Genomic DNA, 22,370 nt, shown 5'->3' on the forward strand with positions numbered 1-22,370 from the left:
TTCCCTTGCCGGAACGGTCGACTAATCCGAAGGAAATACTTTTTTTTTTTTTTTTTAATGTCCTGGAACCAGCTAACGAATCACTGGAAATTCCAAACAAGAATGTCTGATGACGTTTTAAAGCTAGCGAATTCTCTCAAAGGATAAAAGTTTTACTGACGGCGCGACGCTGGGCTTCACAATTTGTCGGTGGTCGTGGCTTCAATGGCAGGAGGATCAGAGGATCCTCGCCGAGCTGGAGACACTTTAAAGCAGTTCATATCAAACTAGAACGGGCACTCGGTAGAGCGCATACCTTCGCCGCAGCTACTGTTCTGTACTTGGCATGGGAGTGTAGGGAACAGAACAACAAAAATACGATTTTGACCTTTTCGTGACCTTGACCTTGACCTTTGACCCGATTGCTCCCAAAATCTAATCAAATGTGTCCCGTATAATAACCAATCATCCCACCAAATTTCATGCAATTCGGTTGAATACTTTTTGAGTTATGCGAATAACATACACACACACACACAGACATACAAATAAATACACAGCGATCAAAACATAACCTTCCGCTTTTGCGAAGGTAATCAAACAAAATGCAATTTTTTTTTTTCAACTCAACAACTTGCAGTCTGACACCACTACGCCTGCATTAGCTGCATCACCAACCAATTACCTGTTCTCATTCACGAGTAACTGTTTCCTGGAAGCTGGACTAGTCTGGAGCAAGTGTCTAAAATTACAGTGCGTAGGACCGGTTCTGATCTGAAATTAGCACGGACGATCAATTTGTTCGTTAAAATAATGTTGCCAAAACAACATTTGTAAATCCAGTACCATAACCCCAGCTGCACATGTCGCTGCGACAACAGAGGCGCATCCTCACTATCACGTGGTTGAAACAAGCTGCTTATAAAAGGAAAACAACCTAACAGTACTTGTACCCGACTGCAAAGCCGCAATGAGCCGGCGAAGCCAAAGCCTCTTGCCACTATTTTACCCATCACTATGGCTTAAGTAGGTTAGGTAGTAGGTAGGTGTAGTAGGTACCGTACCTTGTTCAAAATGACACCATTTGCATTCTGGGTGAGATTAAAATTTATAAAATTTCCTTCTTGATTAATTCGGTGAATTCCGTCTCAACTTCGGATATTTCTGGCCGTGAAAAATTACCCCCTACGGCCGCGAGATTTCTAAAAAATATTTCTTCGTCAATTTTAGAATATTTGACGCCGTTTTCAGCCTCCGAAACGCGGTACCGGTAATAAGCTTTTTTGAAATGTTCTTTCAAATGCACGAATCTCATTTGTTCCGGTGTTTGGTGACGATTTTCGTTGAAAATAACCAGGGCCCATGCGGGCCCGGGGAACTAGGTTGGTCTTAAAGTATTTTAATTACAAATTAGAGGTGCATGAAATTGTGAATCAAAAAAAGACGGGTGAAACAAACTCCTATTGAACTTTTTCTCTATTTTTATGCATAATTCCGCATCCGCAAGATGGCGGCCTCCATGGAGCGATTTGGTTTTTGAAATATTTTTTCAAATGCTCGAATCTCATTGGTTCCGGTGATGGGTGACGATTTTCGTTGAAGATAACCAGGGCCCATGTGGGCCCGGGAACGAGGTTTGTCTTAAAGTATTTTAATTACAAATTAGAGGTGCATGAAATTGTGAATCAAACAAAGACGGGTGAAACTGAAACAAACTCCTATTGAACTTTTTCGAAATTTTTTATGCATACTTCCCCATCCGCAAGATAGCGGCCTCCATCGAGTGAGTTGGTGCGTCAAAGCTTGGAATTCTCAAAGGATCCAGCAAAATCTGGCTTTTCAACATAATACGTACGCGTTCATTCACAACACCGGCTTCGCTGGCTACAAACCCAAACGGTATTCAAACAATTTGCTGAAGGTCAGTGTTGGAGATACCCAGACAGTACCACTTTAAGATACCAGACAGTACCACAGTACCACTCTGGACATGCTGCTTCTGCTGTCTCAACAATGGATGGCGGTCCTCAATGCCAAACAGGAAATCAGAGCTGTCTCCCTTGACATATCACGTGCCTTCGATACGGTCTGGCACCCAGCTCTGCTCACCAAACTCTCCTCCTATGGTATCCATGGAAATCTCCATGCATGTGTTACATATTTATGTGAATGTATGTGAATTACCATTCAGGTCTTTGCTTATCCGTGTGTAGTATATTAAGTTGTTGTGTAGTTGTTGTGGTTGGAGGGTCAGGAGCCCTTCTGAGGGAGTGGCCGGAAACGGAAGTGACCGGAAACGGAAGAGAAAAAGACACGAGGAAAAAGGACGAGTATTATTCTTCCTCGCCCCGCTCCGACAAAAGGTGGGATCGACCTTGCGCTGCGTGGAAAAGCGGCGTTCCGATCCGAAGCCTGTCTGGCGAGAGGAATTACCGGGACGTGTTCCTGCCCGGTGGAGACGGCAAGTTGACGTGGGGCCGTGCATCGACCCGCGTCTGGCCTCGTTCGCGGCACCGTCCAAACAGACGCGTGCGGGTCGCACGTTGGGGCCTAACGCGCCTTGCAAGCGGCGTGGGGTTTGGCTTGCTTTACCGTATCCGCTTCGCGTGGCCACGAGGGGCTGCAGCCACGGTGCCTGGTACGATACCTGCCCGGTGGAAACACGTCCACCCGGGGTTCGTTCAACCGCCCGAGTGCGGTGACGGCGACCATCATCTTGGTCAGGAGGGGCCCAGAGACATTGTGCGGGACCGAGACCAAAAGGGTGTCGTGAGTACTCACCGGGACACACGTATATAAGATGGCCATCTTACTCGTAGGAAAGTGCTTGTGAATTGGGAATTGTTGATGGTTGTATATGGTTGATTGCTCGGGGAAAATCTCCGTGGTTGTGTCATTGAAATTGTATGGTCATTCCCATTGAAATATATCCTTGAACGTCAGTTGTCTCTTGGGTGAAATTCATATGGATTGCGTGGCGAAAGCGCATATATAATACAGCTTTCTGGCGAAGTTCCTCTCACGGTCCGGGGGTCACCGAGACCAGGTATTCACCGAGGGGACCACGTAACACATGGCTTGCGGACTTCCTCTATGGTCGTAGTCAACGTGTGGCCCTGAATGGATTTCTCTCATCTCCCCTTCCTGTTCAGGCTGGAGTTCCCCAAGGCAGTGTGCTGGGCCCTGTGCTTTTTCTGGTCTTTATCAATGATCTCTCCGACTCTCTGGAAAATCCTCTCTATCTCTTTGCTGATGACTCCACTCTCTGCCGCTCCATTACTCTTCCCTCAGATCGGCAGTCTGCAGCCTCCTCACTCTCTGAAGACCTGGACAAAATCACAGACTGGTTAAACAAGTGGAACATGTCTTTCAATCCTGACAAATCTCACACTCTTACTATGTCTCTCCGAAAAGATCGACTGGACAACCCTCCCATCTACTTTCTCAACAATCCTCTCCAAGAAGTTCTGTCGCTCAAGCTTTTGGGTCTCACTATCTGCCATGATCTTTCTTGGGAAAACCACATTTCCAAGCTGGCCTCCAAAGCCAGTCGCCGACTGGGCATCCTCCGTCGTGCGAAGTCCTTCCTAGGCACACCTGAGCTCCTCACCACATACAAGGCTTTCATCCGCAGCTCAATGTAATACTGTTCTCCCCTATGGGCTGGTGCTCCTGCCTCACACCTGGCTCGGCTTCACGCTGTTGAATCCAAAGCTTTCAGAATCATTGGAATCTCCCGCGATGAAGCTATCTCTGAGGGCCTTTCACTCACTCACCACAGGCAGGTAGGTGGTCTTTCTGTCTTCTACCGACTCCTCTCCGGCCTTGCTCCCCCAGCTCTCTCTGTGCTCTGTCCCCCAAATATTCCTACAGGTCGCACAAGATCTGCCAGCCACCCTCTGATGGTTAAACTGCCGAAATCTCGGCTCTCTGCTCACTTTCACTCTTTCATTCCTCTTTTCTCCCGCCTCTGGAACAAACTCCCACACTCACTTCAATCACACTCCTCCCTCCAGGTCTTTAAAACAGCTGTTCACCACCATCTCTTATCTTCCCCATCCAAAACCTTGATCTTTTCTACCCCCACTAATTCACCCCAGATCCACCTTGTTTGAAATTCCAACTTCTTTCCTGGAAGTCCTGGCAGTGTCCATATGTTTTATACCTCTCCCACCTCCACCCTTCCCATGCCTCCCCCCCAATGCCCTCTCCCTCCCACAGTTCTCTCGATGTCTCCATGTCTCTCAGTCCCTGCTCTCAAATGTTGTGTTTGTGTCCTTCCCCCTCTCTCCCCATCTTGTCTACCGCTCCCGATGTTATTTGTTTTATGTGTCTGTTTGTCTTTCTGTGTGATTAATGTTCGCTCTTTCACGAGCCTCGATCTTGTATACAAAAAAAAACAAAAAAAAAAATCGGTGAGGAAGAGTCGTGTTGGAACAATGGCCCGGCTCCACCACTGGGCTGCTGGGGAAAAACAGTCTGTAAGCTGCTGCACAAACCAACCCGATGAAGAGCGAAGTCACATGCACAGGGCGACGATTAAAAAGTTCACGTGATGGAGGAAAATCCAAAAAGGTTCATGTGGGTTTTTGTCCCCCGTCGCACCGCGGAGCGAAAGGGGGACTATGGTTTTCCCCTCCGTCCGTGTGTGCGTCCGTGCGTGTGTATGTGTGTGCGTAAGCGAAGGACCGAATTATAATTTGGTGTGTGGGTGCAACCCACGTCAAAATCCAAGATGGCCACCGCCATGTATGTCTGACGCCATGTATGTCTGAAGATTGTGAGCGGATTATATTGGAAAAAAAAGCAAAGTACCAACTTCTAATCTGGTGTGTGCGTGTATCTAGGCATGAGGAAGAACGCTATTGAAAATTGGGTCGCCACGTCAAAATACAAGATGGCCGCCACCATATAAATGTCTGAACCTTGTGAGCGAAATATCTTGAAAAATAAACGAACTAATAACTTCTAATCTGGTGTGTGGATGTATCTATGCAAAAGGAAGAACGCTATTGAAAATTGGGTCGCCACGCCAAAATTCAAGATGGCCGCCGCCATATATATGTCTCAACCTTGTGAGCGAAATATCTTGAAAAATAAAAGAACTACTAAATTCTAATCTGGTGTGTGGGTGTATCTACGCATAAGGAACAACTTTGTTGAAAATTGGGTCGCCACGTCAAAATCCAAGATGGCCACCGCCATGTATGTCTGAACCTTGCGAGCGGAATATCTAGAAAAATAAACGAACCACTAACGTCTAATCTGGTGTGTGGGTGTATCTACGCATAAGGAAAAACGCTCTTGAAAATTGGGTCGCCACATCAAAATCCAAGATGGCCGCCACCATATACATGTCTGAACCTTGTGAGCGAAATATCTTGAAAAATAAGCGAAGTACCAACTTCTAATCTGGTGTGTGGGTGTATCTAGGCATAAGGAAGAACGCTTTTGAAAATTGGGTCGCCACGTCAAAATCCAAGACGGCCGCCGCCATATATATGTCTGAACCTTGTGAGCGAAATATCTTGAAAAATAAACGAACTACTAACGTCTAATCTGGTGTGTGGGTGTATCTACGCATAAGGAAGAAAGCTATTGAAAATTGGGTCGCCACGTCAAAATCCAAGATGGCCGCCACCATATATATGTCGGAACCTTGTGAGCGAAATATCTTGAAAAATAAACGATCTACTAACTTCTAATCTGGTGTGTGGGTGTATCTACGCATAAGTGAGAACACTATTGAAAATTGGGTCGCCACGTCAAAATCCAAGATGGCCGCCTTGCGTCTTCCACTTTGTCAACACATAATTTCACCGACGGGGGACCTAGGCGTCACGCTTGTCCCTCGTCCTAGTGGATAATCGTCTGCCTCCATTTCCTGTACTACGACAACTAATGATCCCCCACAACCCCCCAAAAAACCCCAAAATCATTGTTTTGTTTTGCAAATCATGCTTGAATAAATCTAACGGTCAACCTGGACAGGTGCAATATAGGTAATCTCTACATTGTTGACTTCCTGTGGCAGAGTGGACCGAGAGGTGCAAAAGGTAAATACTCAAAACGAGGCCAGTTTCGAGTCAAAAGGTCATGTTGTGGCGGGCACAAGGGGCAATAATTCCGCGCACCAGTGGGTGGCGCGAGCGCCCAGGCGGGGATCGAAGGCACATGCCCTGCCCTTCGACCGATCGGCCACGCCCGGGGACTAGGCGTGGCCTCGGCACATATATGCGGGCTCTAAGCTCGAGCCCGCCCAGTGCTGCAGTACGAGCTTTGGAATAAAGACTCTTTGTTATAACAAACGCGTTGTGGCCTACCTCTCTGGCAATCGAGTCGTATGTGCGCAGCACCACACTTCACTGGTGACCCCGATTGGTTCAGCCGTTGCTGACCACCGAACGCACCATGGCCACCAACGCCATCGCAGTCAAACTCCCAGAGTTTTGGAAAGCACAGGCCAACGTTTGGTTCATGCAGGCCGAAGCTCAATTTCAGCTCCGAGGCATAACAGCGGACGAGACCTGGTACTACCACGTGGTCGCCGCCCTCTGGCCCGGCACTGCCGCCCGAGTCGTGTCCATCCTTCGGCGCCCGCCGGGCGACAACAAGTACGAGGCACTTAAACGTCTCCTTCTCGCCACGTTCGGGCTGACGGAGCTCGAACGGGCCGACCGCCTCCTGGACCTTCCCAAACTCGGCGACACACGACCATCCGTGCGGATGGATTTTATGCTGTCACTGCTTGGAGACCAGCCCAGGGATTTCTTATACCGGGCGCTTTTCCTACGCCAGCTACCTCTACAGGTATGCCTCACGCTGGCCGGTTCCAAAATAAAGGAACCCCGCGCCCTGGCCGTAGAGGCCGACAAGTTTTTCGCGGCCTGCAACACGCGGTCGGGTTACGGTGCTGCCGTCGTGGATCCCGGGGCAGCGGCTACAGTGCCCCCGGCTTCCCTCGTGGCCGCTGCTGCGCCCCGCCCACCACCGCCGCCGCCATCACCATGGCCGCTGCCGCCGCAAACCTGGTGCTACTACCATGCCAGGTTTGGCCGCAAGGCTAAAACGTGTCGCCCGCCGTGCTCTTTTGACAGGTCGGGAAACGACCGGGCCGGCGCTCATTAGCGGCCCTGAGCATCGGCCATTCCGGCAGCCTCCTGTTCATTACGGACACCTTGTCCGGGCGCCGTTTCCTTTGCGATACAGGAGCGCAGGTAAGCGTCCTCCCTGCCTCCATGTCCTACAAGCGAACCGCGGGCCGGGGCCCCGCTTTGCTTGCCGCCAACGGTACACCCATCCGCACATTCGGGAAGCATTGCCTCTCCCTGCAGTTCGGAGGGCAGCGCTTTCAATGGTCGTTCGTGACCGCCAGCGTGCCAATGGCACTGCTTGGTGCGGACTTCCTATGTGCGAATGGGTTGTTGGTCGACGTGAAGTGCAGACGGCTCGTCCAGGCCGAAACCTTTAGCTCGCTCACTTGTTCGCTGAGCGGCTCGTTGAGTGGCTCACCAAGCGGCTTGCCAAGCGGCTTGCTGGAAGGTTCCGTCCCGGCGAGTTTAGTTTGCACGCTTCCGGCAGCGGACGACTTTACCCGCCTCCTCGCCAGTTTCCCGGCCCTCATGCGGCCCACCTTCTCAGCGGTGGCCGTTAAACACGGGGTGGAGCACCATATCCCCACGATCGGGCCGCCGGTCTATGCCCGGGCACGCCGACTCGAGCCCACAAAGCTCGCCGTGGCGAAAGCGGAGTTCGCCACACTGAAGAGGCTGGGGATCATACAGCGCTCCAACAGTGCTTGGGCTTCTCCTCTGCACATTGTGCCGAAGCCCGGCGGGGGATGGCGGCCGTGCGGGGACTACCGCCGGCTCAATGATGCCACCACCCCCGACCGCTACCCGGTCCCACATATTCAGGACTTTTCCGCCCGGTTGGCAAACACGACCGTGTTTTCTAAGGTGGACCTCATCCGGGGCTACCACCAGGTTCCCGTCCAACCGGACGACGTCCCGAAGACGGCCGTCATCACCCCTTTCGGCCTCTTCGAGTTCCTAAGAATGCCCTTCGGGTTGAAGAATGCAGCCCAGGCATTTCACCGGCTTATGGACAACGTCTTGCACGACTTACCTTTCCTGTTTGTCTACCTGGACGACATCCTAGTCGCGAGCGCGTCCTGGGAGGAGCACCTGCTCCACCTCCGCATGCTTTTCGAACGCCTGGGCCAGCATGGCCTAATCATCAACCCCTGCCAAGTGCCATTTCGGCGTCGCCACCATCGACTTCTTGGGGCACCGCATCACCAGGCACGGGGCCGTCCCTTTACCGGCCAAGGTGGAGGCGGTGAGGGATTTCCCGTGGCCCCGCACGATCAAGGGGCTCCAGGAGTTCCTGGGCATGGTAAAGTTTTACAACCGCTTCGTGCCCCACGTCGCCCAGCTCCTCCGCCCCTTGCACGAGGCCCTCCGGGGCAAGCCGGGCAAAGGTGACATCGCCTGGTCGGAGCTGATGGCCGCGGCGTTTGCGGGCGCAAAGCTGGCCCTGGCCGACGCCACCATGCTGGCGCACCTGGCGCCAGATGCACCAATCGCCCTCACCACCGACGCGTCGGACTACGCAGTGGGTGCGGTGCACGAGCAATGGGTGCGTGGTGCTTGGCAACCACTGGCGTTTTTTAGCCGGCAGCTTCGCCCGCACGAACGCCGCTATAGCACCTTCGACCGCGAGCTGCTCGGGCTCCACCTGGCGGTCCGACACTTCCGCCATCTGCTGGAGGGCCGCCCGTTCACGGCTTTCGTCGACCACAAGCCCCTGGTGTTCGCGATGGCCAAGGTTGCCGAGGCATGGTCGGCACGGCAGCAGCGTCACCTCTCTGCCGTGTCCGAGTACACGACGGACATCCGTCACATGGCGGGTAAGGACAACCCGGTGGCGGATTGCCTTTCCCGGTCCGTTGTGCACGCGGTCCACCTCGGGGTCGACTATGCCCGGATGGCGGAGGACCAGACCGCCGACTCCAGCGTCCAGGCCTTGCGGACCGCCGTCACGGGCCTCAGCATCACCGAGGTGCCATTCGACGCCGCGGGCACGGCCCTGCTATGCGACGTCTCCCTCGGCCGGCCTCGCCCCATCGTGCCCGCTGGCTGGCGGCGCCCCATTTTCGACGCCATCCACGGCCTGTCCCACCCGGACACGAAGGCATCCCAGAAGCTCGTCGCGGCGAAGTTCGTCTGGCATGGCCTCCGGAAGGATGTCCGCGACTGGGCCAGGACATGCCTCGCGTGCCAGCGTGCAAAGGTCCACCACCACACCCAGGCCCCGTTGGCCCTGTTTGCGGTGCCCGAGCGTCGGTTCGACCACGTGCACGTCGACTTGGTGGGACCTCTGCCCCCCTCGCGGGGGTTCACCCACCTCCTCACCATGGTCGACCGCACCACACAGTGGCTGCAGGCAGTCCCATTGGTGGCGACGTCTGTGGCTGAGATGGCACAAGCCTTTATCGCCACTTGGGTTGCCCGGTTCGGTGCCCCCTCGGACATCTCGTCCGACCGCGGCCCCCAGTTCACCTCGGAGCTCTGGGCCGCGGTGGCGCAAGGGCTCGGGGTGAAACTACACCGCACCACGGCCTACCACCCCCAAGCCAATGGCCTGTGCGAGCGCTTTCATCGCTCAATGAAGGCCGCGCTCCGGGCCAGCCTCCGCGACGGCAGCTCGGTCGACAGACTCCCCTGGGTCCTGGTGGGCTTCAGGACGGCGCCCAAGGATGACCTGCGCGCATCCTCGGCGGAGCTGGTCTCCGGGCAGCCACTGCAGGTACCGGGTGAATTTATCCCCGACTCCACGGCTCCTTGGTCCGCGGCGCAACAGCGCTCCGCCCTTCAGGAGACCGCCCGGAGGTTCGCCCCGGTGCCAACGGCACACCACGGTTGCCCGCCTTCCCACGTTGCCCCGGAGCTTCGCACGGCAAAGTACGTCTTCATCCGGCACGACGCCCACCGGGCACCGCTACGGCCCCCGTACGACGGGCCCTTCCGCGTGCTGGACACCGGGGACAAATTTTTCACCATTGACATCGGCGGTGCCCCGGATCGCATTTCCGTGGACCGCCTAAAGCCGGCCCACCTCGATCCGGACCACCCCCCGCCAGCAGCTCTGCCTCCGCATCGAGGCCGCCCCCCGGCGGTCGGACCCCCGGCACCCCCCAGCCCCGCCGGCCCGCTACCCCCCAGCCCTGCACCCATCGCCAGGGGGCGTTTCGGCCGGGTCATCCGGCTTCCCCGCAAACACCCTTCGGGTGCGCGGGAATTCTGGGGGGGGGGGGGCGTGTGTGGCGGGCACAAGGGGCAATAATTCCGCGCACCAGTGTGTGGCGCAAGCGCCCAGGTGTGGATCGAAAGCACATGCGCCGCCCTTCGACCGATCGGCCACGCCCAGGGACTAGGCGTGGCCTCGGCACATATATGCAGGCTCTAAGCTCGAGCCCACCCAGTGCTGCAGTACGAGCTTTGGAATAAAGACTTTGTTATAACAAACGCGTTGTGGCCTACCTCTCTGGCAATCGAGTCGTGTGTGCGCAGCACCACACTTCAACGTAGTCATTTGACTTCTGATATTCAAAACAAACGGTTTAATGCTCTCCAAATGTAAAACCAGGAAGTAGAACATAGTCCGGTGAAGGTGAACGATGAGAGGCCATGCCAGAATGGGGAGCAGTTGGGTGGAGTATGAGGGGAAGCACATCCTGCGGTTAAAGCACAAGTCAATGGGAATCTTACACGGCAAGGCCTGTCAACTTCACTTTCATTTAGCAACCGCATTCACCCAATAAATAAATGGATATGGATACACAAACAAACATTCTTCGACAGACGAAATGGGGTGCGAGTATTCACCTCCACAACATTCGTTAAATACAAGGACGCTACTTACCATTAAACTACCCTTCACATTGTAAGTCGTCTTCCTTGTCCAATACCATGTCGAGACTCCAGGGTAGACGAGAGTCACACAGCAATGATAAACTGCTGTACACGATCATTCGCGCATCCAGGTGTGATGGAATCACAGCACATGATGACAAACACGTGCACCTCATTTTATTTTGCGATCTGATGAAAGATGGCCGACTGGTAGACTGGTGGCCATTTTGTTACTTAAGCATGTCTCCAACAATTTCTCGGACATGCATGGTCCAATTTTGTTCAAACTTGGCACAATCACAGCACATGATGACAAACACGTGCACCTCACTTTATTTTGCGATGTGATGACAGATGGCCGACTGGTACACTGGCGGCCATTTTAGTTGTAAAAAGCCCGATATTGAAGAAGTCCTCAACCATTTCTCGGACATGGATTCACCGATCTTGTTCAAATTTGGCACAGATATTGAATGATGGGTTACATATGCGCGGTGGGTTAGAAAGGCTCTTCTTCATATTTGATGGGTGAATGCCAGGAAGGACAAAGCCAAATATTGAAGCGGTTTATCCGCTTAAATAAATTTAAGGATTTAGACAAAAGAGAGGAAATTTAAAAACTGTTAACCATAATTGTTCTGTTCCTGAATGCAAATCAGACTCACGGAAATAGAGGAAATACAAGAAATATCCATGGATGAGAGGAGTCAATTTCCTATTGGCTAGTTAATACTATTGGTACAATTAGATTCGTAAACAGGATTAAAAATGAAATTGACATATGTGGGAAAATTACGTGCCAGGACCAGGAATCAACCCAAGGACCTCTGGTGAACCGTACCAGTGCTCTGCCATCTGAGCTATCTGAGCGAGCCTGACTGAGCATGTCATTTTCCCCACACATATTTCTCACGTATGTCAATTTAATTATTTAATCCTGTTCATTAATCAAATAATTGCTTCACTACGCCCCCAGTGGTGTTTATAATAGAGGACATGGATTTCTCCCCCCATTGGAGGAAGACCCTCTCTTGTTCATCTTCCACGTTGGTTTGGCTGATTCAAGGTATGGATGACGGATTATGCAGAGTTGTGGGTTCAAATCGTACATGAAGGTGACAATAATAAATAAATAAATATATATATGTACTAATCTTTTGGAAACCATGCTGGATTCACCTTTACCCTGATTGTTGATGAACACCCACCTGGCTCACCAATGACTAATGTAATACCTGCCCAATTCAAACCACTTACTCAGACTGCAATTCCACCTTTTGTGGTCGACGCTAATGTCACCATCACACGGATCATCGTGTTTAATATTGAACACGTTTCTCAAGATTGCCATTGTTAGATAAAGTTGTGATATGGATGGAGAATTAGCACCGGCTACGTTTATATTTACGGTCGTAGTTTTTCGCCTATTTTTATGTTATTTAGTTTCATTATTTTTTGTGTTTAATTTCATAATCGTAAACATCAGGTGAATTCTCGTTCGTAAACGCAAAGGCATGGACAGCTCCGCATCGCACGGTGACGGATGCTTGTCGATTACAGAATCGTCGTCACAACCCAAGTCATCAATGTGGGTCACATGGTTTACTGTTAGTAAAATGACTAGTGAAACGACATCAGGTGTTAACTTCGTTATGATTATTTTGTTAACAATGTCCTTCTCCAAATTTGGAATTGTTACATCATAAGAACCACACAGAATTCCACGCAGCCAGTTAGTTCATGATAAGGCCAAGATCCAGAAGGATAGGAAACGTGACTTGGCGTATGGCATCGGATGTGGAGACCCATCACACACTGAGCCCTCCGCATGGGAGAACGTTGGCAAAGTCTTCAGGCCCGTATGAATCACCATCGTCGTCCGGCTTATGAAAAGGCTCTGCTGTGAATACGCATTTGAACCTGCACGGTCACAGCTTCGATAACAGTCAAGTCGTCTTCTTGGGTAGAGAAGAAAAGTGCTTTGGTCGTGGTGTAAAAGAATCAATTTGAGAAAGAGTTGAATCACCATCTCTCAACAAAAGGGGCGGTTTGCGATGTAACCTGTCACGGACGTGGGACAAGGCTATTACATCTGTCCCACGTCGTCTGTAATCATCACGGGACGCTGGATTGGTCAACAGACCACGTGGCAATGACTTGGAAATTTCCGAGGTTCCTCTTCACTTGAACGTCTGCTGTGAACAAGACGAGTGGATTCTTGCTGAAACGTCGGCTCCTCCAACTTGCAAGTCCAGCTTTTTCAATTATAAACTTTTACTGATTTATTTCGACCGGATGAATCACAACAACGTGCAAGCATTTCCATGCTGTTTCTGCAATTTCCATAATTGGAACGTTTCCATCTTGTCCACCCCATGCCCATTTTCCCCACATCCCTAATTTCCTCCAAGTCCCCCTCGATTTTGTCCCCCAACCCTGTTGTTGGTGTTTCCCCTCTCTCCTTCTCCTGTTCCTTTTGCTCCGTTTCGTCCTGATCCATTCTACGTTCGAGCTCCTTCACGAACCTCGTCATTATACACAAAAAAGCATTTGTAACTCGACTCCAAGAAAATAAGTTGATTATATTTTATTATTTTCCAGTTTGTAAAAAGGTTTGGCTTCAGTTTGAAAAATCCCATAGGAAGGTCGCCCTTCCTTTAATTGTCAAATCATTCCTTTCCATTCGATTCAATTCCCTCCCCTCATTCTTTAGCTTCCCCTGCTGGCCCACAGCAGTGGAGTTAGTGATTGGCCTTTTGTATTTTCTGTGTTTCGTTTTCTGTTTGGATGTCTATAATAAGTTATTCATTTATAATCAAGGTGGAGTGACGTGTTCACTTCCATGGTGAAATTAGACTCTAAAGCAAATAAGTTTTGAGGTTAAGAGAACAGGTATCCACCAGACCAGTTTGGCAGGCCAAGCTTGCTGTGCCCTCTGGGTGTTGCAAGAGTTGCTTAATTAACAATAATGTGACGGATCCTGGAACCAACCTCACACAAAATGACCTGCATTCGTCATGGGCGCAAACACCATACGCAGCTTCTCCCACAGCGGGTGGACACATGGAGAAAGTGAGACGGTTACATCCCCCCCCCCCCCCCCCCCCCCCACACCCAGTGTGTATCACCATTGATGCTGCGTGGTCCAACTACCTTGAAATATCCGAAGCCCTGGAGCAGCTTCGTGGCAGCAACACCGAGACACAGGACACACAGTCAGATGCAGCTATTTGGTTGAATGGCATGATCACCTGACCGACATTTTCACTGTATACCTATTCTTTTGGAAGCCCTTTCTAACTGAGATGAATGACACCCACAAAAAATTCTTTTATAAATGCACAATAGTCATTGTTGATAATTGCTTTATCTGTGTGTAAACCACGTGATACTAAATTGATAAATAATCATTCTCAGCACTCTTTTGAAGGCTGATTATGAAAAGAACATCAGTGAGTGAAAATATGGAGCAGGCAATTTAACAGAGAGGATATCCTGGTCGTGGTCGTGGTCGTCGTAGTCGTGGTCATGCTCGTAATGGTCGTCGGGGTCATGCTCGTAGTGGTCGTTGTGATCGTGGTCATGGTCGTGGTCGTGGTCGTCGTAGTCGTAGTCGTGGTCGTGCTCGCTGTGGTCGTCGTCGTCATGCTCGTAGTGGTCGTTGTGATCGTGGTCATGGTCGTAGTGGTCGTCGAGGGCATGGTCATGGTGGAGGCAGGGGTCAAGACAATATGTAACAAGAACAAGAAAGAGCAATCAGAGATAGCAAACCTTCACCAGGATGTATCAGTGGTTTTCAAGGCTTTTGTGTTAAAACAAATATGACGGCCGAACCACGTGACCGATGACGTCATCATTATATTTTTTCTCCACCAATTTATCCCAAGATCATGCTCAAGAAATTTCATCTTGATCGGATGAAGTTTTGTACTTGTCGAATTATGACGTCATAATGGAGGCACCTATGACATCATCATTAACAGATGTTCTTCCAAATGCAGAGTTCTTTACAATGAGTCGTCAATTTTTTTTCTTTTCAGCGCTTTCGGAGATATGGAGGTGCAAAGTTTTTCGGTGTTTCCAAGATGACGGCCGACCCACGTGACCTATGACGTCATAATTATCATTAAAAAATACTACAGGTGGAGTTGCACCTATGGTGTAAATTTCCTGCCAATCGGACCAACGGTTGTAGAGAAAATCATATTTATTCTGTGCGGACAAACAGACAGACAAACAGACAGACAGACAAACAAACTCAAATGCAACGAGAACGCCACTCAGTAGAGCGCATACTCCCGCCGTGAGTCAAGTTGGAATAGTACAATTTCACAACAGTTTGAGGGAGTAGTTCAGTGACAACACAAGACAACACAAGACAGACACTGCACAGATATATATATCGATATAATATATAGAAGATAATGTTAAAAAAAAACAAGGCAATTTCACTTACATTTTCGGATTCAGCGTTCAATTCTACATAAGTGAGTGTATTTTGAGGCATGTGTGACTTCAAATAAAATTGTAAGCCAGGAAAACGTGCGTTTCATTCCTCAGGGATACAATTTAGCGGCTACCGCTGGGTAGACACAATCGCCTTGCACCTACCGAGGACGCGGAGCGATCACCATGCCGGGCTCGCTCAGGACGCCCGGGCATGCCCGGTCTCGCCTTTCCAGGGCTCGCCCAGGACGCCCGGGCATGCCCGCTCTCGACTTGCCAGGCCTCGTCCAGGACGCCTGGGCATGTCCAGACTCGCCTTTCCAGGGTTCGCCCAGGACGCCCGGGCACGCCCAGCCTCGCCTTTCCAGGGATCGTCCAGGACGCCCAGGCATGCCCGCTCTCGACTTGCCAGGCCTCGTCCAGGACGCCCGGGCATGTCCAGACTCGCCTTTCCAGGTTTCGCCCAGGACGCCCGGGCACGCCCGGTCTCGCCTTTCCAGGGTTCGCCCAGGACGCCCGGGCACGCCCAGCCTCGCCTTTCCAGGGCTCGTCCAGGACGCCCGGGCATGCCCGCTCTCGACTTGCCAGGCCTCGTCCAGGACGCCCGGGCATGTCCAGACTCGCCTTTCCAGGGTTCGCCCAGGACGCCCGGGCACGCCCAGCCTCGCCTTTCCAGGGCTCGTCCAGGACGCCCGGGCATGCCCGCTCTCGACTTGCCAGGCCTCGTCCAGGACGCCCGGGCATGTCCAGACTCGCCTTTCCAGGTTTCGCCCAGGACGCCCGGGCACGCCCGGTCTCGCCTTTCCCGGGCAAACGCTCCGGGATAATGTGTATATATATTGCTGCCCGATAAACGGGCTTTTCAGAGTACCCGAGTTGATTTGACACAATAAAGAAACTCGGACGAATTCCAGCTTTTTGTCGCGTCCATTCTTCCGATTTACGTTGGAGCCCAGCTCCTACAACAACATGTAAAACTGGCCCAAACGTGAAAACAAAACTCGCTTATTTTAAGTCGTACGAGCTAATGCGACCACTCATTCTTCTGGGAAGAATCCCGTGCACATGCAGGTCACACTTATAACTCACCTAAGTCTTTATAAGTTCATCAAATACTGACACCGCGATTGACATTCGCTGAGGTAAATGTTGATATCTCTTCTGATGTAAAAAAAAAAAAAAACAGTTTTAAAGCATTATACGTATCAAACGATACATTTTCTGAAACGGGGAAACCTAATACACACTTTGGTGGTTTCAAAATGACAGAATATGTCTTCATTAGAAAAAAAAAAAGAACCTTGAAGATGACGCTGCTAACACAATACACCACTCTAATGCATAACCACGAGTTTAAACTACATTTACAACAAATATGAAAACTATTTTCATAACACAATGTTATATATAGAACACATAGAAGATAATGTTTAAAAAAATGAGCCCTGTCTTCCAATGGTAAAAAAATCCTTCAACAAATTCCTGGATCCGGAATAATATCCTGAGCTTCACCAAAAACTAATCAATTCTTCCTTATCCCAAGGGCAATCATCCCACCAACTTTCATCCAAATCCGTTCAGAACTTTTCCAGATATCCTGTTCACAAACACACGAACACACACGCATGGACACGATCGAATGCATCACTCTCTGGCGGGAGTAATAACCTCTCAGGCGAGGGTAACTAGACGGAGGCTGTCTGCTGTCACTAATGAAATATTAAAGGGCAACAATAGTTATCAGAGGTTTGACCATGAGATAAGCAGGTTGTCATGTATGAAGCTGCAAATATTCATCGTTGTATCCCTACACCGTGACCGCATTGTATCCCTACGCCCATGCTCGGATGGCGCTGAGGTGAATCGGGCCTGTATTGGCAGAGTGAATAAACGTGCATGACAATCGATCGTAGTTTGTCGAGATACCTTCCATAGCGACGAGGATAAACATCTGGACCATGACTTCTTTCGGCCATATCGATGAATTCGCCCCTCATGAGGGGGAGTATTCTGAGCGGTTGTCTTTTTACTTCGAGACGAACGGCATCGCGACCGAAGCCCGGATGAAGGCCGTCTTCCTGTCCGTTTGTGGAGGTGAGACGTTCACACTCGTTAAAAACCTGATTCGGCCTCGGACAATCCAGGAGCTCACGTATGCAGAGCTCAAGGCCGCTTTGAAGGAACATTGTAATCCATCTCCTTCAGTCATCCTGTGTCGGTTTAATTTTTACATGTGCAGACAACAGCAAGGTCAGTCGATCGCAGACTTCATTGCACACCTCAAAAAACTGTCACATCTGTGTGAGTTTGGGGACACGATTGATGACATGCTCCGTGATTTGCTGGTGGTTGGCATGTCCGATGACCGCACTCGTAGACGCCTGCTTGCTGAGAGAAGACTGACGTTCCAAAATGCCAGAGACGCCGCCATTTCCATGGAGAGTGCTGAACGCAACGCTACAAGCATCGGTGCCACTCGCTCGTCTGGTACCAGCCCTGCTGTGAATCGGTTGGATCATGTTCAGCCAAAACATTGGAACAAAGCTCCTCGTCAGAAGCCAGTGCAGTCTCAAACACACAACAAATGTTTTCAGTGCAACGGAAAGCACCCTCCGGAGACGTGTCGGTTCAAAGATGCAACCTGCCATTTCTGTTCGAAAACTGGCCATATTGCTCCAGCTTGCATCACTCGCAAATCGGGAAAAGGGAAAGCTGCTGACAAGATTCATCAGTTTATCGATTCGGAGGAACCTGAGCTTGACCAGGTGAGCTCTGTTTCTGACAACTCAGAATCGTATGACCTGCTTCATATTGATTCTCACCATAGACGGGACCCTCTTCTTGCCACTGTTGTCGTCAACAATCGACCATTGCAAATGGAGGTCGACACTGGTGCGGCCATCTCGCTCATCAGCCATGCTGTTTTCACAAACCTGTGGAGTGATGCTGACCGACCCCATCTGAAACCTACTACCTATGGACTCTCCACCTATACAGGTGAGAAGATTGTTCCCTGCGGTACATGTGACCTCACGGTGGGCTACGATAACCGTGACTTTCACCTACCCCTGATCGTCATTCCTGGAAAGGGCCCTTCCTTACTCAGCAGGAACTGGTTGAGCATAATTCGACTGAAGTGGAAAAGCATTCATCAACTCCGGGCAGTCAACGTTTCTGCTACCGCAGCATACACACTCAAAAATGTGCTGGATACGTACCTGGATGTCTTCAAGGATGAGCTTGGAACCTTGAAAGGACATACGGCTAAATTCAGGGTTGACCGGGATGCCAATCCTATATTTTCAGAGCTCGCCCAGTCCCTTTCACCCTGCGTGAGCGGATTGACAAGGAACTGGAGCATCTTGAAAATCTCCTTTTCTTCTCAATTTCCCCCCTCTCACTCCCTCTCCTCAAAGCGTCCTCCCCGCTTCTTCCCCCTTCCAACTCTCACCTCCATCTCCCCCAACCTTCTGCCTCGCTCTTCCCCCTCCTCAAATAACACCTCATTGTGCCTCACCCAATCACCATCAAACCTTTTGGCCGCCCCATCCTTCCCTTTCTCCGAGCTATTCTGAAATCTCTGACACACCTTCAACAGCTCTCCCTACCTCTTCCACCTCTTCCACATCTTACCCTACCCCTCCCCCCCCCCCTGTTCTGTATCCGATGCTCCCCCTTCCTCTTCATTAACGGTATGGACCTCAAACATCCGGGCCTTCGTTCAAACTTAACTGATCTCTCCATACAGGTTGCTTCTGTCAAACCAGACGTGATCTGCTTAACAGAAACTTTCCTCCTTCATGATGTCTCTGATTCCTTAGTATCTCTCCTGGGTTACTCCCTCCTCCGGTATGATAGACCTGAGCCTCGTCCTGGACGTGGGGTTGCTATCTTTATCAAAAACTCTCTTCCTCACTCGCCCTGCACTGCACTCTCTCCACCTCACCCCCAGGAATACCTCTGGCTACGGCTTCCCCTTCGCTCCCACCTCTTGTTCATATGTGTGTTGTACCGTCGACCAAACAGTAATAACTCCATCTACATCTCACTGTCTGATAATATGGACCAACTTCTATCTACTCATCCCAACTCTCTCTTCCTCATATGTGGTGATTTCAACTGTCATCATGCCAGTTGGCTGGGTGTGGGTACCTCTCTCACCAGCCATGGCTCCTCAGCAAAGGACTTCTGCGACTCACTGGGACTGACACAATCTGTCAATTTCCCAACCCGGATCTCAGTCAACGGAGAATCTTCTCTTCTGGACTTGGTTATGACTAACTTCCCTGAAAATGTCTGCTGCTCTTCTTCTGCTCCAATCGGCTCTTCTGATCATGTGCTTGTTAAAGTGGACATCTCTCTGACCATTTTCAGAGAGCCTCCTCAGCGTCGACGAGTCTGGCATTTCACTCAGGCCAACTGGCACGGTCTTCAAGCAGCCATCAATCATCTGGACTGGTCTCCCATCTCTACTGCCTCTGACATCAACTCATCCTGGGAATTCTTCCAAAGTAAATTGCTCTCTCTCATGCACAGATTTATCCCTTCTCGTCTTCAGTTGTCATACCCTTCCTCCCGTCCATGGTACATGGAACCTTGTGGTGAGGCTATTGCCCAGAAACAACTTGCTTTCGTCTCCTGGAAAGCAAATCCAACGGAAGGAAATCTCATTTCCTTTCACAAAGCCCGAAACAAGTGTGTGTCCACCCTCAGGAGAGCCAGGAAACAATATCTCTCCGTCCTCAGGACCGAACTCTCTTATCTGTCTCCCTCTTCCAAATCCTGGTGGCGTCTGGTGAAATCTGTTTCTGGTGTTTGTTCCCCCTCCATCCCCTCCCTCACCTTAAATGCCCACACGGATGACTCCGCACGTGAAAAAGCTGAATGCCTCAACTCTGTGTTTGCCTCTAAATCTTGTGTCCCAAAACCATCCCTCTCTGTACCCACCGTACCCAGTCGTACCCAGCTGCTCCTGGACTCTGTGTCCTTTCCTCCTGACAAGGTGGAAAAGTTTCTGTCAACCCTCGACACTGATTCTGCAACTGGACCTGACGGCATCAGCCCACGGGTCCTAAAATCATGTTCCTCCGCTCTTTCACTCCCCCTCTCTGTTCTCTTCACCCTCTCTTTTGCTCAAGGTCATCTTCCATCTGCTTGGAAATTTGCCAACATCACCGCTTTGCACAAAAAAGGTGCAAAAACAGATCCCAGCAACTACAGACCAATCAGCCTTCTCCCAATTATCAGCAAAGTCATGGAATCCATCATTGCTTCAGATATGAAATCTTTCCTCTTCTCCAATGGCTTGATCTCTGATCATCAATTTGGTTTCAGACCTGGACACTCCACTCTGGACATGCTGCTTCTGCTTTCTCAACAATGGATGGAGGTCCTCAATGCCAAACAGGAAATTAGAGCAGTCTCCCTTGACATATCACGTGCCTTCGATACGTTCTGGCACCCCGCTCTGCTCACCAAACTCTCCTCTTTTGGTATCCATGGAAATCTCCATGCATGGCTGGCGCACTTCCTCTCTAGTCGTCGTCAACGTGTGGCCCTGAATGGGTTTCTCTCATATCCTCTTCCTGTTCAGGCTGGAGTTCCACAAGGCAGTGTTCTGGGCCCTGTGCTTTTTCTGGTCTTCATCAATGATCTCTCTGACTCTCTTGAAAATCCTCTCTATCTCTTTGCTGACGACTCTACTCTCTGTCGCTCCATTCTTCATCCCTCAGATCGGCAGTCTGCAGCCTCCTCACTCTCTGCAGACCTTGACAAAATCACAGACTGGGCAAACAAGTGGAACATGTCTTTCAATCCTGACAAATCTCACACTCTTACGATGCCTCTCCGAAAAGACCGACTGGACAACCCTCCCATCCACTTTCTGAATAATCCTCTCCAAGAAGTTCTGTCACTCAAGCTTTTGGGTCTCACTATCTGCCATGATCTTTCTTGGAAAAACCACATTTCAAATCTGGCCTCCAAAGCCAGTCGCCGACTGGGCATCCTCCGTCGTGCGAAGTCCTTCCTTGGCACACCTGAGCTCCTCACCACAAACAAGGCTTTCATCCGCAGCTCAATGGAGTACTGCTCTCCCCTCTGGGCTGGTGCTCCTGCCTCACACCTAGCTCGCCTTCACGCTGTTGAAACCAAAGCATTCAGAATCATTGGAATCTCCCGCGATGAAGCTAACTCCAAGGGCCTCTCACTCACTCACCGCAGGCAGGTTGGTGGTCTTTCCGTCTTCTACTGACTCCTCTCTGGCCTTGCCCCCCCAGCTCTCTCTGTGCTCTGTCCCGCAAATATTCCTACAGGTCGCACAAGATCTGCCTGCAACCCTCTTTTGGTTAAACTGCCAAAATCAAGACTCTCTGCTCACCTTCACTCCTTCATTCCTCTTTTCTCCTGCCTCTGGAACAAACTCCCTCACTCTCTTCAATCCCACTCCACCCGCCAAGTCTTTAAAACAGCTGTTCACCGCCATCTCTTATCTTCCCCCATCCAAAACCTTGATCTTTTCTACCCCCGCTAATTCACCCCAGATCCACCTTGTTTGAAATTCCAAGTTCTTTCCTGGAAGTCCTGGCAGTGTCCATATATTTTATACCTCTCCCACCTTCCCATGCCCCCCCCCCCCAAAGCCCTCGCCCTCTTTCAGATCTCTCGATGTCTCCACGTCTCTCGGTCCCTGCTCTCAAATGTTGTGTTCGTGTCCTTCCCCCTCTCTCCCCATCTTGTCTACCGCTCCCGATGTTATATGTTTTATGTGTCTGTTTGTCTTTCTGTGTGATTAATGTTCGCTCTTTCACGAGCCTCGATCTTGTATACAAAAAAAAAAAAAAAATCTGGGGATCATCAAGCAAATCCAGCATGCCGAATGGGCGGCGCCCATCGTTACGGTCATAAAATCGGACCAGTCCATCCGCATATGTGGAGATTATAAAATGACCGTGAACAAGTGTTCTTCATTGGATAAATATCCAATCCCGAGGATCGAAGACCTCTATGCTCATCTCACGGGAGGCAAGA

At 50.6% G+C, this 22,370-nt stretch overlaps 1 protein-coding gene across 1 annotated transcript in view; it reads left to right on the forward strand.

Moving 5' to 3' along the window:
• The first annotated feature begins 14,432 nt into the window (after positions 1-14,432).
• Positions 14,433-22,370, forward strand: part of LOC144890816 (disabled homolog 2-interacting protein-like) — a 75,662-nt gene continuing 67,724 nt past the window's right edge. Inside the window, exon 1 of the mRNA XM_078772658.1 lies at positions 14,433-14,704. Coding sequence (XP_078628784.1) covers positions 14,433-14,704 — 272 coding nt within the window. The remainder of the gene's footprint in view (positions 14,705-22,370) is intronic.

This window comes from Myxine glutinosa, chromosome 2 (assembly GCF_964187855.1).
Source record: "Myxine glutinosa chromosome 2, kmMyxGlut1.1, whole genome shotgun sequence".
NCBI lineage: Eukaryota > Metazoa > Chordata > Myxini > Myxiniformes > Myxinidae > Myxine > Myxine glutinosa.